The sequence below is a fragment of the Bombyx mandarina genome, chromosome 01 (genome assembly GCF_030267445.1).
Source record: "Bombyx mandarina strain Sakado chromosome 01, ASM3026744v2".
NCBI classification, from domain to species: Eukaryota; Metazoa; Arthropoda; class Insecta; order Lepidoptera; family Bombycidae; genus Bombyx; species Bombyx mandarina.
In genome coordinates, this window is record NC_143208.1 from 130,943 (window position 1) to 144,193 (window position 13,251).

At 40.8% G+C, this 13,251-nt stretch overlaps 1 protein-coding gene across 3 annotated transcripts in view; it reads right to left on the reverse strand.

Moving 5' to 3' along the window:
• Positions 1-13,251, reverse strand: part of LOC114247436 (adenylate cyclase type 6) — a 181,225-nt gene that overhangs the window by 12,882 nt on the left and 155,092 nt on the right. For all 3 annotated transcript variants that reach the window (XM_089739824.1, XM_089739891.1, XM_089739792.1), the window contains exons 13-23: positions 8,140-8,232; positions 7,369-7,515; positions 7,121-7,279; positions 6,063-6,207; positions 5,668-5,765; positions 3,982-4,138; positions 2,002-2,099; positions 1,181-1,265; positions 970-1,086; positions 796-882; positions 536-696 (exon numbers count right to left, since the gene is read on the reverse strand). In XM_089739824.1, the coding sequence (XP_089595950.1) occupies positions 536-696; positions 796-882; positions 970-1,086; positions 1,181-1,265; positions 2,002-2,099; positions 3,982-4,138; positions 5,668-5,765; positions 6,063-6,207; positions 7,121-7,279; positions 7,369-7,515; positions 8,140-8,232 (1,347 nt within the window). The remainder of the gene's footprint in view (positions 1-535; positions 697-795; positions 883-969; positions 1,087-1,180; positions 1,266-2,001; positions 2,100-3,981; positions 4,139-5,667; positions 5,766-6,062; positions 6,208-7,120; positions 7,280-7,368; positions 7,516-8,139; positions 8,233-13,251) is intronic.

Here is a 13,251-nt window from a genome sequence, read left to right on the forward strand (position 1 = left end):
ATATTTAATAAATTATAAATTATAATTTGTGCGATCAGAACTTGACTAATTTGAATTTTATACTAAATGGATGGATGGAACGCGTAAACATAATTTTTAAACCTATGAAATACAAATGTTATCTAATAAAAATATTCTTTTTTTTTAATTTTCTATACTTTGTTTGGTTATCAACTATTTTTGCACTAATAATTCCATTTACATAGTGTTTTTCACAAAGCTGTAATCTGTAAAAGGTAACGTTCCTTTGTAAAATTTCCATTGTAAAAACATTATTGTTGAACATTTTGTGATTGCGCAAAAATACCTGTTTGAATTAGGCCAGTCGACGGGTAAGCGTGCGAAACGACAAACTCACAGACCCGGTGAACTGTCGTGAGCAAGGAGAATTGTAAAAAGCTCTTAACTCGCTTTTACTGGTTAAACATAATGTTCAGAGCTACGAGCTATAAGCGAGATACAAACAATATACCAAGAGCCGCGTCCGTTTACGAAGGCGGAGTGAGTTGTGAGCGAGTCTGTGCGTGACACTTACTGATAGTCGTAGAAATGGTTCCGGTAGTAGAGATGTTCCTGTGTGGTGACCGCCACGTACGTGACGCACACGACCAGCAGCAGCAGCACCTTCACCATCGTGATCAGTATCTGGTGCACCGCGCACAGGAACATCGCCATCAGGGTCACTTGCAAGTAATGCTGTTCCATACAAGAGTGTGCTGTCTCATATTAAGTGAATACAACACGCAGCGCACACACGCACACACGCACACGCACGCACACCCACGCATCGCTCACCTCGTTCATGTCGTAGGGACAGTTGCCGCCGCTGTTCTCGTACGACGGAACGTTCGTGTTGTTGGTGACGCCGAGCACCTCTTGCACCTGTGTAGCGGTCGGTAGTACATTGTATACATAGTACACAGTAGACAGTAGACAGTAGCACACTCCGAGACTACGAGTACAACTCACCATGACGACCTGTATCTGCAGGATGACCGCGCCGACCACGATGAACGACATCAGCTGAGCGAGAGTTCGGTTGTTGTGCACGCGCTTCGATATCCTCTTCAACTTGCCACCAGCGAACTATTACAACATGTAATATTCATTATGTCTTGTCTTTCAAATCATCATAAAGTAAACAAATTATATTTAAATATTATGATTTTAAATTGATTACCTTCAAGTCAATGGCGAAAATCAAGTACGTAACAGATACAACAATAATTCCGCACAGGATCATGGTCGCGATGCCAATCGGAGTCCTAAACAAAATATAATAATTAATCTATAGTGATCCTAGTCGTATAAGACACTTAACAATGTGCTTCGTGCGAGTTTTTTAACGTTCTCGATTACGTAAAAGTTAACTCAAAGTATGCAGTTGGAACAGCGCTTCTAGTGGCAAATGAAGGAAGCTTGACTGATTACCGCGCAGGCAACGTGCATGCAACGTAAGACTGAGTAATTTTTTGTGTGTACGATATCAATTTAGATGACATTGATAGTGAACCGTGAATGTAAACACGGCCCTAGTTTGTCCCAGAATAACAATTGTATTTATAGTGTAGTCCAACAATCCACGAGATTCCGCAGCAAGATCCTTGCGTATCATTCATTCGTAATAGTATAGTAGTAGTAGTAGTAGTAGTATTAACTTAGTTGTTATCCTCACCCTTTTGGCATGGAAGTAAAACTGGTGGTTCGAAGACCTTTTCAAGTAGAACGCAAGAACGTTTAGAACGGAATTTACACAGTCTCTGAGGTGTTTGAAGAGTAAATGCTCGTATAGTTTGCTGACACAAGGATATTGATCGGGCGATAATTATCGGGTTTTGTTTTATCATTTTGCTACTACTCGTACACAATGCTACATTTGCTTCTTTAAGCACCGCAATAAGCCACTACTGATAACATTTTGCATAATAACTGTGGTTCATTTTGATATTTGAATGGATCGTGATTGTACTAAGTGATGTAAGTACTGGCAGTGGGACTCACATGTTGAAGGCGAGCAGCTGCACGACGAGCACGGCGGTGTACACGACCAGCGAGCACGAGAAGTACACCTTCAGCATGCGGTCGCGCTCCGCCGTGTACTGCACAGTGCACACACGGTCACACACACCACACACGCACAACATACATGGCCTTTGAGCCTGCACCTCGCTTCTATTACATAATATGTTACTTAACTTGGTATGTTCTTTTGTACAAGACACTTCTACGAGCAAATAGTAATTCGGACTTTTATTTATCTCGACTATTAGAAATGAGTATGTACTGAACAACCATTGACAAAGTACGAGTAGGCGTGATGTTCAGATATCCAGAATATTTTATTAATGAACCTGTAAGTTCGCGAGGGTTTTCGGTTCACAATCTGTGCTGAAATCCTCGAAACACAATTAATCATTAATATTAATTTCTCTACAAAGCCCAGAGGTCCAAAGCAGCTTTCGTTCAGATAATAAGTTCTTAATTATATACGTATGAACTGCCTTAAAGCTACTTAATTAAAAGCAAGCGTTTTTATTTTTAAAAAAAGTCCAAATTGGAGTTTCGTGTACGCTGACGCTGATTTAATAATGTCACTGTGATATTGTCTCGGTTGCAACACTGAGTGCTCGAACTGCTTTTCATCATTAAATTGTAATGCAAATTATATACTTTATACATAGCGGGTAATGGCCAATGTGTGTATTTGCGTATATTCTCTGTAGACCCCGATATGATTGATCTGATTTGGATGATTTCCTTAGGATATTTTCACATTTCCTAGCAGGTTACCCTGTGGAGTTTGGTAGTGTTCGGATCAGAGTCAAATCAAAGATCAGCCAGCAAACTGGGCCCGAGTTGTATAGTGGGGTAGTGAACAGTAATTTAATATCATTTATTCTAGAAGATTTATAAAACCCTACTGAGATTCATTCTTATTTATGGCTCAGAGACATGGGTACTCAGCAAAAAGGATGAGAACCGTCTACTTGTGTTCGAGCGTAAGATTCTAAGACGGATATTCATTGTATGATATTTACAAAGATCATAATATCATAAAAACTATAAATATTGGACACCTACGATGGGCAGGACATATAGTTTGAACGGCGGAGACCAGAATGCCAAGGCAACTACTATATGACAACCCAGAAGGCCGCAGAAGTCGTGGCAGGCAAACTCCGATGGTTAGATGGCGTAGAGCACGACCTCAAAGCTATTGGTGTCAGGAACTGGAAGGAGAAAGCCCTAAATAGGGCAGCCTGGAGAGACATACTGGACCAGGCTGAGACCCGCCCTGGGCTGTAAGGCCTAAGATCATTATGAACCTAGAAGATTTACAGTTTATCGTGGATTTGAAAAATTTAACAGTTCTTTAGAAATGATTTTAAATAAAAGATCCAAAATGAACGCAACAATTTAACGAACCAGTGCAAGGTCGGATAAATGTACTCTTTTTGAGGAAGAGTTGCGCTACAGACGCTAATCTCATTATATGACAGTAAGTAGTTGACGAGGTGCGCTCAACCAGGGGACTGTATTTCACTTCGCTTCGCGCGCAAACTCAAAATGGCTTAAGTGTTTTGTGCTATAATATTCTGTATATAATAATAAAAAAAGCAAAGTTTTGTATTGCAACAGATTTTTAAAACAATAAATAATGATATCGTGTTCAATGCCCAATAGTCGGATAGAATAGATTAGCTTATAACAAGGCAAGAACTTTCTATAGGTATGTATAACATTTGAATGACCCAACGTGTAGTTATCGTGATGTGTCCGCAAGAGCTTTGCTGTTAACTTTTAAATCCGTCCGATTTGAATAAATGCCCTTTGCAGGGTGCGCCGCGTTACGCTCGCTCGTCGTAACCAAACTGTGTTTTAGCTTTAGATTTAGATTTGTTTTACAGAAGGCTTTTCAGGGCTTCCCGCTGTGTTCAGTGTGCTATGTGTTGTAATGTGGTATCGGAGGCGACCGCGTACCTTCCTCTCGAGGTGGGCGTCGCGGAAGGTGAGCGTGAAGGGGCGGCAGTGCTCGGCGCGCAGGCGGTCGATGGAGCGCGCGTCGATCGCCTTCATCAGGTACTCGTTCACTTCGTCCTCTGGCTTCTTGTTGTCGGCGCCCGCGTCCGCGCCCATCCTGTCCCACCACTCGCATATATCATTATGGGATCAACTAATTACTTCGACGCTTTATAGCAGCAGCTGTGCAGGAAAACATGACCGTTTAGATGTACACGTTACCATATGTTATGTTAATGCTAAAGTCTCGTTCTGATCAAACGAATCAAAGACACAGAACACACTCGGTGGATACAAAATATCGTAAAGTAAGTTCACGTAACTGAATATTTGAAGCGGCTCCTGTAGTCCTGTAAATGAAAGTTATACACAGAGGGCGCGCTCGCTCGCCTCACACCAGTTTGTTGTGGGACGGACACTTCAAAGTTTAAACATTTATAATGCGCAAACAGTTTTGATTGTATCTGGCTTCAGGACCGTGGGCGGATATACCCTGGGACCAAGAGAGCCATGGCTCGGGGCGGCCGCATCTCCCCGAGCTCAATTTTATTTTGACTTCAACTTCACTTGAAGTCAAATAAAAATAAAAACTAAAATCACTAATTAACAAAAGTTGGTTAATTATAAGGTTCATAGATTTTAGTATTTTCATTAATTATCAGCTCCTAATAAAACGTATTTGAATTTAAAATTAAAGGCCTAAAAATTTAAAAGCCATGTAGGGTGCGATGCGAATTTGTTATTTAAAGATTGTGTTGCTTAAAAATGTTCATTGTTAAAATATAAAGTAAATTAATTAAATGTTAATGTTATGAATGCACCCGGGTGACGCGGTTGTTGATCGTACATTAACGATTTGTGGAAATAAAGTTAACGCGTCACGCGAATTAGGCCTAGGCCGCACTCCGGTGAAACCGCAGCGGTTATTAACCGTGTCAGTTTATGAAAAACGAAAACGAATACAAGCGGCCGCACTTGCGGTTCTTTCCCGCGACTGATTTTAAAACCGCGAAATGTTACAAAATTGTCGCGGAAAAAAACCGCAACAAAATTTGTAATCCATAGAACTAGGTATCCGTGCACGCACTATGCGTAGCCGCGGGCGGTTTTTTGAAATGTCAAATACATTTGCGAAATTTTGTTCCATGAAACTGGCTACTGACATCCGATAGTAATTGAAAAAAATCTCTAGGGGTTTTCTTAAATTTTGATATTTTTTATGAAAGAAACCTTTCTCAAATCTACTGCTAGTAAGTGGATGGACCCAACATTTGTGAAATTTTCTTTATCTTTTTTTGTATTTCTGAGTACCAGAGCAACACTACATACTGCTCTTTTGAAATTTGTCCATCTTCGAACTGTGAAAAACGCGGGCGAATTCACGGTTAATAATTGTAGTGTGTGCGTCTTTAGCGGTTTCTCGGTTACAGCGGTCCCGAAAAAAACCGTAGTGCGGCCTAGGCCTTATGCTGACAAAGGTGTTCGGTAATATATCACCGAACTAGCTAATAGGCCCGGAGCGCTCCATCTTAAAATACTCCAGTGCACAGGACAGACACTTTTTAGAGCGGAATGGTTATATGTATGCCGAGTATGGTGTAAGTGTGCGATGCGTGGAGATGGCGTGTCGCGGCGGGCGGTACTAACTTGGAGGAGTGCTTGCCGTGCTGCGAGCCGTGCCCCATGACGCGCATCTCCTTCGACACGTTCCCGTTCACAGCGAACGAGTGCTGCGGCTTCTTGTCCTGCGCACACCACTACACGTCACAACCACCTTCTAACGCTCTCTACATCACCATTACGAGTATTTGTAGGTACAAGTTATAGTCAGATCCTAACAAACATGACATCAATATTTAAAAACAAATAAAGAAGGAACGTGTTATAGGTTGTATACATATGTATGTACGTACATAGAGTTTAGTATTACTATCCTGTGAGTCAGACTTCACGTTCGGGGTACGCTATGCGTGTTGTTTGTATCTGTGGTGGTAGTACTGGTGACGTGACGTGACGAGACTAAGAGAGAGCGTCAGTCTCACCACTCGGCTGGTGTCGTCAGGCACGATGAGGTAGGTCTCGATGTTGTGGTCCTTGAGGTATGCGTTCCGATAGCCGCCATGTCCCGGCTCCACCTTGTAGTCGTCGCCGAGGCAACAGAGCGTCTCCTTCGTGATGTGCACGCGGCTAACACATACACACACACAAAATTATATTATTGACTACAATAACGTCTGGTCGTTATTTGAACCCTCAGTCTCAAAATAGTATATATGTACATTGGCTTATTACTCATCCTTCTGACAAAGTCAATGATAATATAATGGACCCGATTCAAAAGCGATCACAGAGCACCGCGAGTACAACAAACAGTCGATACCTATTGGAGTGTCTGCTAATTGCTACCAAAATACTATCCAGATGATAAAACGAGATTGACTGTTTTTGGTGTTTGTTCTGTTGTAGATGTAAATTCTGCTCATCTGTCTGTCTGTAATATTTGCCTTGTATCTATGACATTAAGTATTCTATCAAAAATAAATAATAAATTATACAGTTGGGAAACAAATCGCACACATGTTATGGATACTAGAGACTGATATTCATGTTTTTATACGTTTAAATATATACATATACAGATAATAAACACCCAAACAAAGAGCAAACAAAATGAATATGAGTTTTTCTCGATGTGGATATCGTCGAACCCACGACCTTCGGCGCAACAGTTGGAAGCTTTAACTATTGCACCACGGAGTAAGTCAGAATAAACGCAGTGGATTATTTATTGAGGTTATACAGAGATACCCTTCTGTATAGAGGAAGAACTATACAGAATATCTTCAGATGCAGTCTGTTTTACAAGATGTCTTATTGTGGCTGAGCGATGATCGCGTGTACGTCTCTGCCGCGGTCGCCGACCACAAGTGACCGCTAGTTTTCTTGTACGAGACGTACATACCTAAAATGACTGTTTAGCAAATATTTTGACATTGTTATAATAGTTAGTTTTAAAGTAATTATTTGTGGCTTGTTAGTCAAACGTTTATATTAGGAGTAAAACAGTGGTGGTTGAGTGGGTTGGGTTGGTTGTACTGACCCGGCCACTCCTCCGCTCTCCATGTAGTTGGCAAGGGTGACGTCGTTGGACCACACGTCGAACTGCCACTTGCGGAGGCCGAGCACGACGCAGTGCACGCGGCCGGTGTGGATGCCGACGCGCATGTTCACGTTCACCGCCATCACCTCGCGCACCAGCCTGCACACGCACACGCGCGCCGCTCGCTCAGTGTCCCGTGCGGCGGGACCGAGGGCGCGGCGGGGGGTAGGGGTGGGGGGTGCACTCACGCAATGGCGTCGATCATGTCGAGTCCCATCTCGACGCAGCACTTGGCGTGGTCGTCGCGCGCCTCGGGCAGCCCGGACACGCAGTAGTAGCAGTCGCCGAGCAGCTTGATGCGCAGGCAGTGGTGCTCCGCCGCCAGCCGGTCGAACCTGGCCGGCGCACAGTATCATGTCAGATGCATAATTGTGTACCTACCTAGTATAATAATATTATAATATCATCATAGTTAGGTATAGCAGCTATAAATAAATTACTTAAACGTTACTTTATTGAAACTAGCGTTCGCCTAACGTTGATCAAAATTCGTCCATAATTATAGCCTTTAACTTTATTTATTATATTATTAACATTTTCCTTTGCTTTATATACAATAACAATAACCAGGATATTTAAAGAAAAATGTTCACACTAAAATAGGTATATACATATAATGCATATCATCATAAACTAATAAAAACATCGATTGTCGAAGCGTTCTGTCTGGGTTTTTGTTCCTATTTATATATAATATGTATATTAGAGACAGTGCTTTAATTGAATAAAACGTACCCTAATCATTTTTATTCAAGGTACTAAATATACCCGAGTCGGGGTATGATTTCGTATAGCAATGTATGGTACAGCAGCAATTCGTAATAGTGAATCCATTTCAACAAAGATATGGCCGTAGTAGGTATTAAACAGAACTTCGCAATGAATAAAGTTCAGGATTATTAACAGGCTTTAGTTTAGTTAGAGGCGGCAGGTGGTACAAAGGACCGAGCAGTACTAACCTGGCGAACAGCTCGTTGAGCAGCCGCACTAGTTCCTCGGCCGTGCACTGGTCCGAGAGGGAGGTGAAGCCGCAGATGTCCGCGAACAGGATGCTGCGTACAAAATACAATCATATTTGCTAACACTATTGCTGTTGTCTTTGGAACGTTAGTGCCACTAGAAATTATTTCTTACATTTTACTTATATTCTATAACCTTGTAACACTAAAACATTTCAAAAAACACGAACTTTTGATTGAATTATGATATATTCATCGTATTGCAAAATAAATGTGTTCCGATTAAGTATCGAAATTTAGTATGTGGCTGAGGACGAGCCGTTGTTGCACGAGGGTCTGGCCGTATCTCGCCAATGACGCGTTAGAGCTTTTTTTTGCTGAGATGTATGGAGAAGTTCCCTTCCACCTGGTATTAAGTTGTCACCGGAGCCCATAGACATCAACCACGTTAATACCGCAGCAAATCTTGAAGCTGGATTTCTAAGTTGAATTTTTTACAATATTTATATTTTGTTTTATTGTTTTGGGTGGACGGGCTCAAAGCCCACCTGGTGTTAAGTGGTTACTGGAGCCCATAGACATCTACAACGTAAATGCGCCACCCACCTTGAAATATGAGTTCTAAGTTATCAAGTATAGTTACAACGCCCGCCCCATCCTTCAAGCCGAAACGCATTACTGCTTCACGGCAGAAATAGGCGGGGTGATGGTACCTACCCGTGCGGATTCACAAGTGGTCCTACCACCAGTAATTACGCAAATTATAATTTTGCGGGTTTGATTTTTATTACACGATGTTATTCCTTCACCGTGGAAGTCTCAGTCGTGAACGTTCGTTGAGTACGTACTTCATTTGAAAAATCGGTACCCGCCTGAGATTCGAACACCGGTGCATCGTTCAACACGTATGCACCGGACGTCTTATCCTTTAGGCCACGACGACCGGCTACAAGACACCCTACCACCATAAAAACGGAGCTGGTCATCATCATCATCATCATCATTTCAGCCTATCGCCGTCTACTGCTGAACATAGGCCTCTCCAATAGATTCCCAGTGCGACCGGTCCATTGCCACCTGCATCCAACGAGACCCAGCGCTTTTTACTAGGTTGTCGGTCCATCTAGTAGGTGGCCGTCCCACACTGCGCTTGCCAGTACGTGGTCGCCACTCCAGGATCTTTCTGCCCCATCGACCGTCCTCTCTTCGTGCTATGTGGCCGGCCCATTGCCACTTCAGTTCACTAATTCTACGGGCTATGTCAGCAACCTTCGTTCTTCTACGGATCTCCTCATTTCGGATTCGATCACGTAGAGAAATGCCGAGCATAGCCCTCTCCATAGCTCGCTGCGCGACTTTGAGCCTTCTAAAAAGATCCCTAGTGAAGAACGGAGCTGGTATAAGTTAGATTTTATTATGCGATGATCCCTTTAGTTTGGTAAGTATCTGCAGGATTTGTTCCTCGGCATAGTTACAGGGAGAAGTGGCCATTACTCGTGAGGCGCATAATATCTGCCCACAACAATAACACTGACTGACGACCACGAAAACATTTATAAACATACACAAAATGTGAGTTAGCTATTGTATTTTAATTACTTTGTTGTTCTCCTAAGTTTTCATAAGCAATGCCTCTTAGCAAAATAACTACTGCATACTAGGAACAATGTCAATTTGAATCGTCGTTTTGCAAGGTAGTGAGCATCTGTGACTTCGCTTACATAATGAGGTATCATTCAATGTATCTCTAAGAAGTATATTAACTCCAACCATGACTCCAACCCAACTCGGTGTTCGGAATAATTAGTCACTAAGTGAAGGAGGCGATCTACTCTAGAAGCCAGTAAAATGTGAGCTTATCTGTTCCTAGCATTTTAGCCACGGAGTTTGATCTACTCGCGGTCATGGCGCTTGCAGTAGCGCTGAAATATCTCGAACTAAATAATAATTTAAATCGTGTTAATATTGTTACGCCGATAAGAGTAACGCCATCTGTCATCAAATAGCAGAAACGAATATCAAAAGAACTAGTAATATCGAGAACGTTCGAGAGCTGTAACGCCATCTATTATTAAATAGCGGAAACACATATCGAAACTATTCGTCTTATCGGGAATGTTCTCTCGGTAATAGTAGACTTAACGTGTCGAGTATAAAAGCGTTGCAGAGATGACACGAAGGCAGTTAGTAATCGGTTCTACTCGAAGCGAAACGGCGAACGAATCACCTGAAGCAAAGTGGAAGAACTGAATTGCGAACTGTAAAGTTTCCTTAAGTGTACTAAGTGTTAAATAGAGGTTTAATTTGTAGTAAGTGAAAGTTTTATTTATCCCGAGTCCCAGCGCGTTACAATGTGTATTTACGGGGCTATATTGATTTACGTTATTGATGTGACGAGCGGCCCTTTTCTTGTAACAATATTTATAGATTTCATTAGTCGTGGTGTTTTTCCTGACTTAGTTACCTACATTTAGTAAAGTAGTTCCTTTATTTAAATCTGACAATATTTCTATGTTATTTCTGTATTTGTTGAGTAAATTATTTTAAAAATATAATATATTTATTTTAGAACAGCTTTCAATTATTGTGAAAAAAAAACTTGCTCCATAACAGACATTTTAATAATTCACTATTTTATAAGAATAAAATCATCATCATCATATATGAGATATAAGAATAAAATAAAATGTAGAAATTGATTACTCCAAAACACGTCGAAACTATTATTGTTAAAAGTGGAACTTGTTGAGTGGAGTGCAGGCAAAGACTTTATACGGAACAGAGATGCATATCCACGAGAGCTCCGCTTTACGGATCATGATATTACGGAGAGAGATGAGATGTAAGACTAGGTCTGTTGAAAATAAAATATGTTTCAGAGAGAATACATCAGGCTCTAACATTAGGACCACGAGGAGACCGGAAGGGCAGACCCAAATATTGTAGAGTTTACTTTCTCGGACAGGTAAAGTGACTAACAATCAACAGATTCTGCAAACTGTACATATATTATGAATCAAAATCAATAGTAACAAATACTCTTTTTATGCACAAAGTTTTGCTGAATTATGATGATTCTAAAATCCCTATTGTTAGGCCAGATTAAATATTAGATTCACCAAGTTGCATAAAGATCCGGCAGTGATCCAAACGTTTTACCTTAGGGTGTGATGAAGGCGCAGCTTAGCAAGTTACGGTAAATACGTAAGAGAAAACAATCAAACAATTCCTTCATGTTTCAAGCACTATTGAGTGACTATAAAATGTATTGACATTTTAAGAATCTTACTCCTAAACAAGAAGACGAATACGTGAAAAAGTCTCTAAGCATTTAAATAGCTGAATATTAAATTGAATGTAATGTTTTTGAGAAGTCAATAAGCATAACCGCAACATAATATCCATGTTTAGTGTCACGCTTGTGGGTTTACGACGCGGCACCGGCCCCTGAGGCGCAATAACACGCGACCTTCCCGGTGAGGCTCTCGGGACATCTCTACCTGGACACTCTTATTAACTTATTCATATTCACAGAGCTGTTAAGGAGAACTCATCTTTCAAAAGTTCAATACTTCAATATCGTTTTCCATAAGGTGGGTAGGTAGGTGGTTTATAAAATGAAAGTTTTGTCAACCACATACAATTACAGTCGAACCTGGGTAAGTGAGAACTTGATAAGTGAGAAAACTCTATAAGTGAGAGTAATAGCCAGGACCTGTCATTTTAAGCTCCCAAAACCTCTATTAGCGAGAAACAGGAACCTCTGTAAGAGAGAGTCGTTTTTCCTTCATGGACCTCCATAAGTGAGACTGCAACTTATCTATACCTCTATAAGCGACAGTCGAGCTTTATTTATTTAAATTATTTAGGAGGAACAAATGACAAAACAAATTACAAATTTAACATCTGTTATTTTATGACTCAGTCTTAACTTTCATGGAACTTCCTTCCATTGTTTTTGTTTTGTTTTCTCGTCAATTTTGAACCTATTCTATTTGTTGGAATTAAATAACGTTGTTATTTTATCACATTCTTTTTGAATGGACACGTGTGCCTGTGTGTCGTCCTGTTTGTCGGACTTACTCAGTTTATCGTTAATTAATTGCGAAGGAAAGTTCTGTTCAGCTTCATGTCAAAACGGAAAATTAAAGTACTGTCATTAAGTGATAAACTTAAAATAGTGAATGCGTTTGAATCCGGAAAATCAGAGAGAAATCAGAGAAATTCAGAGAAATTCAGAGAAATTCAGAGAAATTCAGAGGGAGCATTAGCGACAAACTCGGGTTAGTGAGAAACCTCTATAAGCGAGAATGAGATTGTGCTCCCTTAAACTCTCGTTTATCCAGGTTTGACTGTACTCTTACTTAGGCTGTCGCAGGGTGAAGCAAATACTAGCGTACAAGTTTAACTCTTTCGTTGTTGAAGTATGAGCGAGTTATAGAAATTAGAATATTATTAATTGCGTTGCATTCTAAGCTTAGACTTTAGAGTATATCTATTATCTTTTGAAATATTGAATGGGTATAAGGACTAACGTTAGCACAAAGCCGTCTGAGATTTGCCGGCCTCTGCGACGTCTGCTGCTGACCGATAACAACCTCTGACGCCCGACTCGACCTTTGTACCTACTCCTCGACACAAAAGCAGCTCGGGACCGTTGTCTTGTACAGCTAGGCCCCTGTTACCATAGAGTACATTCGCAGATGACATACAATGCTGCGATCACAGCTCTCGAGTCCAATGATTGCTTTCCTGCGGAAATCAATATTCACTAACGTTTCCATTTTCCTAACGCACTTTATCACATTGTTTATATAAGAAATTTTAGGAAAAGCAACTTATTTCATTTTTTGTAGGAGTTCGGGGCCCTCAATAGTAAACAGTAACTGAAGAACCTTAAATGTTGTTCTTAAGACAGAGTACGAAGGGAAGACTTAAACATTTTGAAGGTCATAACATAATTCGGGCTGTTTTACGGTGTATTTAGCATAACTTATTGTCTTAGAGGGCTACTTCTTAAAAATATTTCATTCAAAGCTTCAACATTCAAATTAGACTCACAACCCTCACACAACTCAAAAAATCCACATGAGACCCAGTGGATAAAATTAA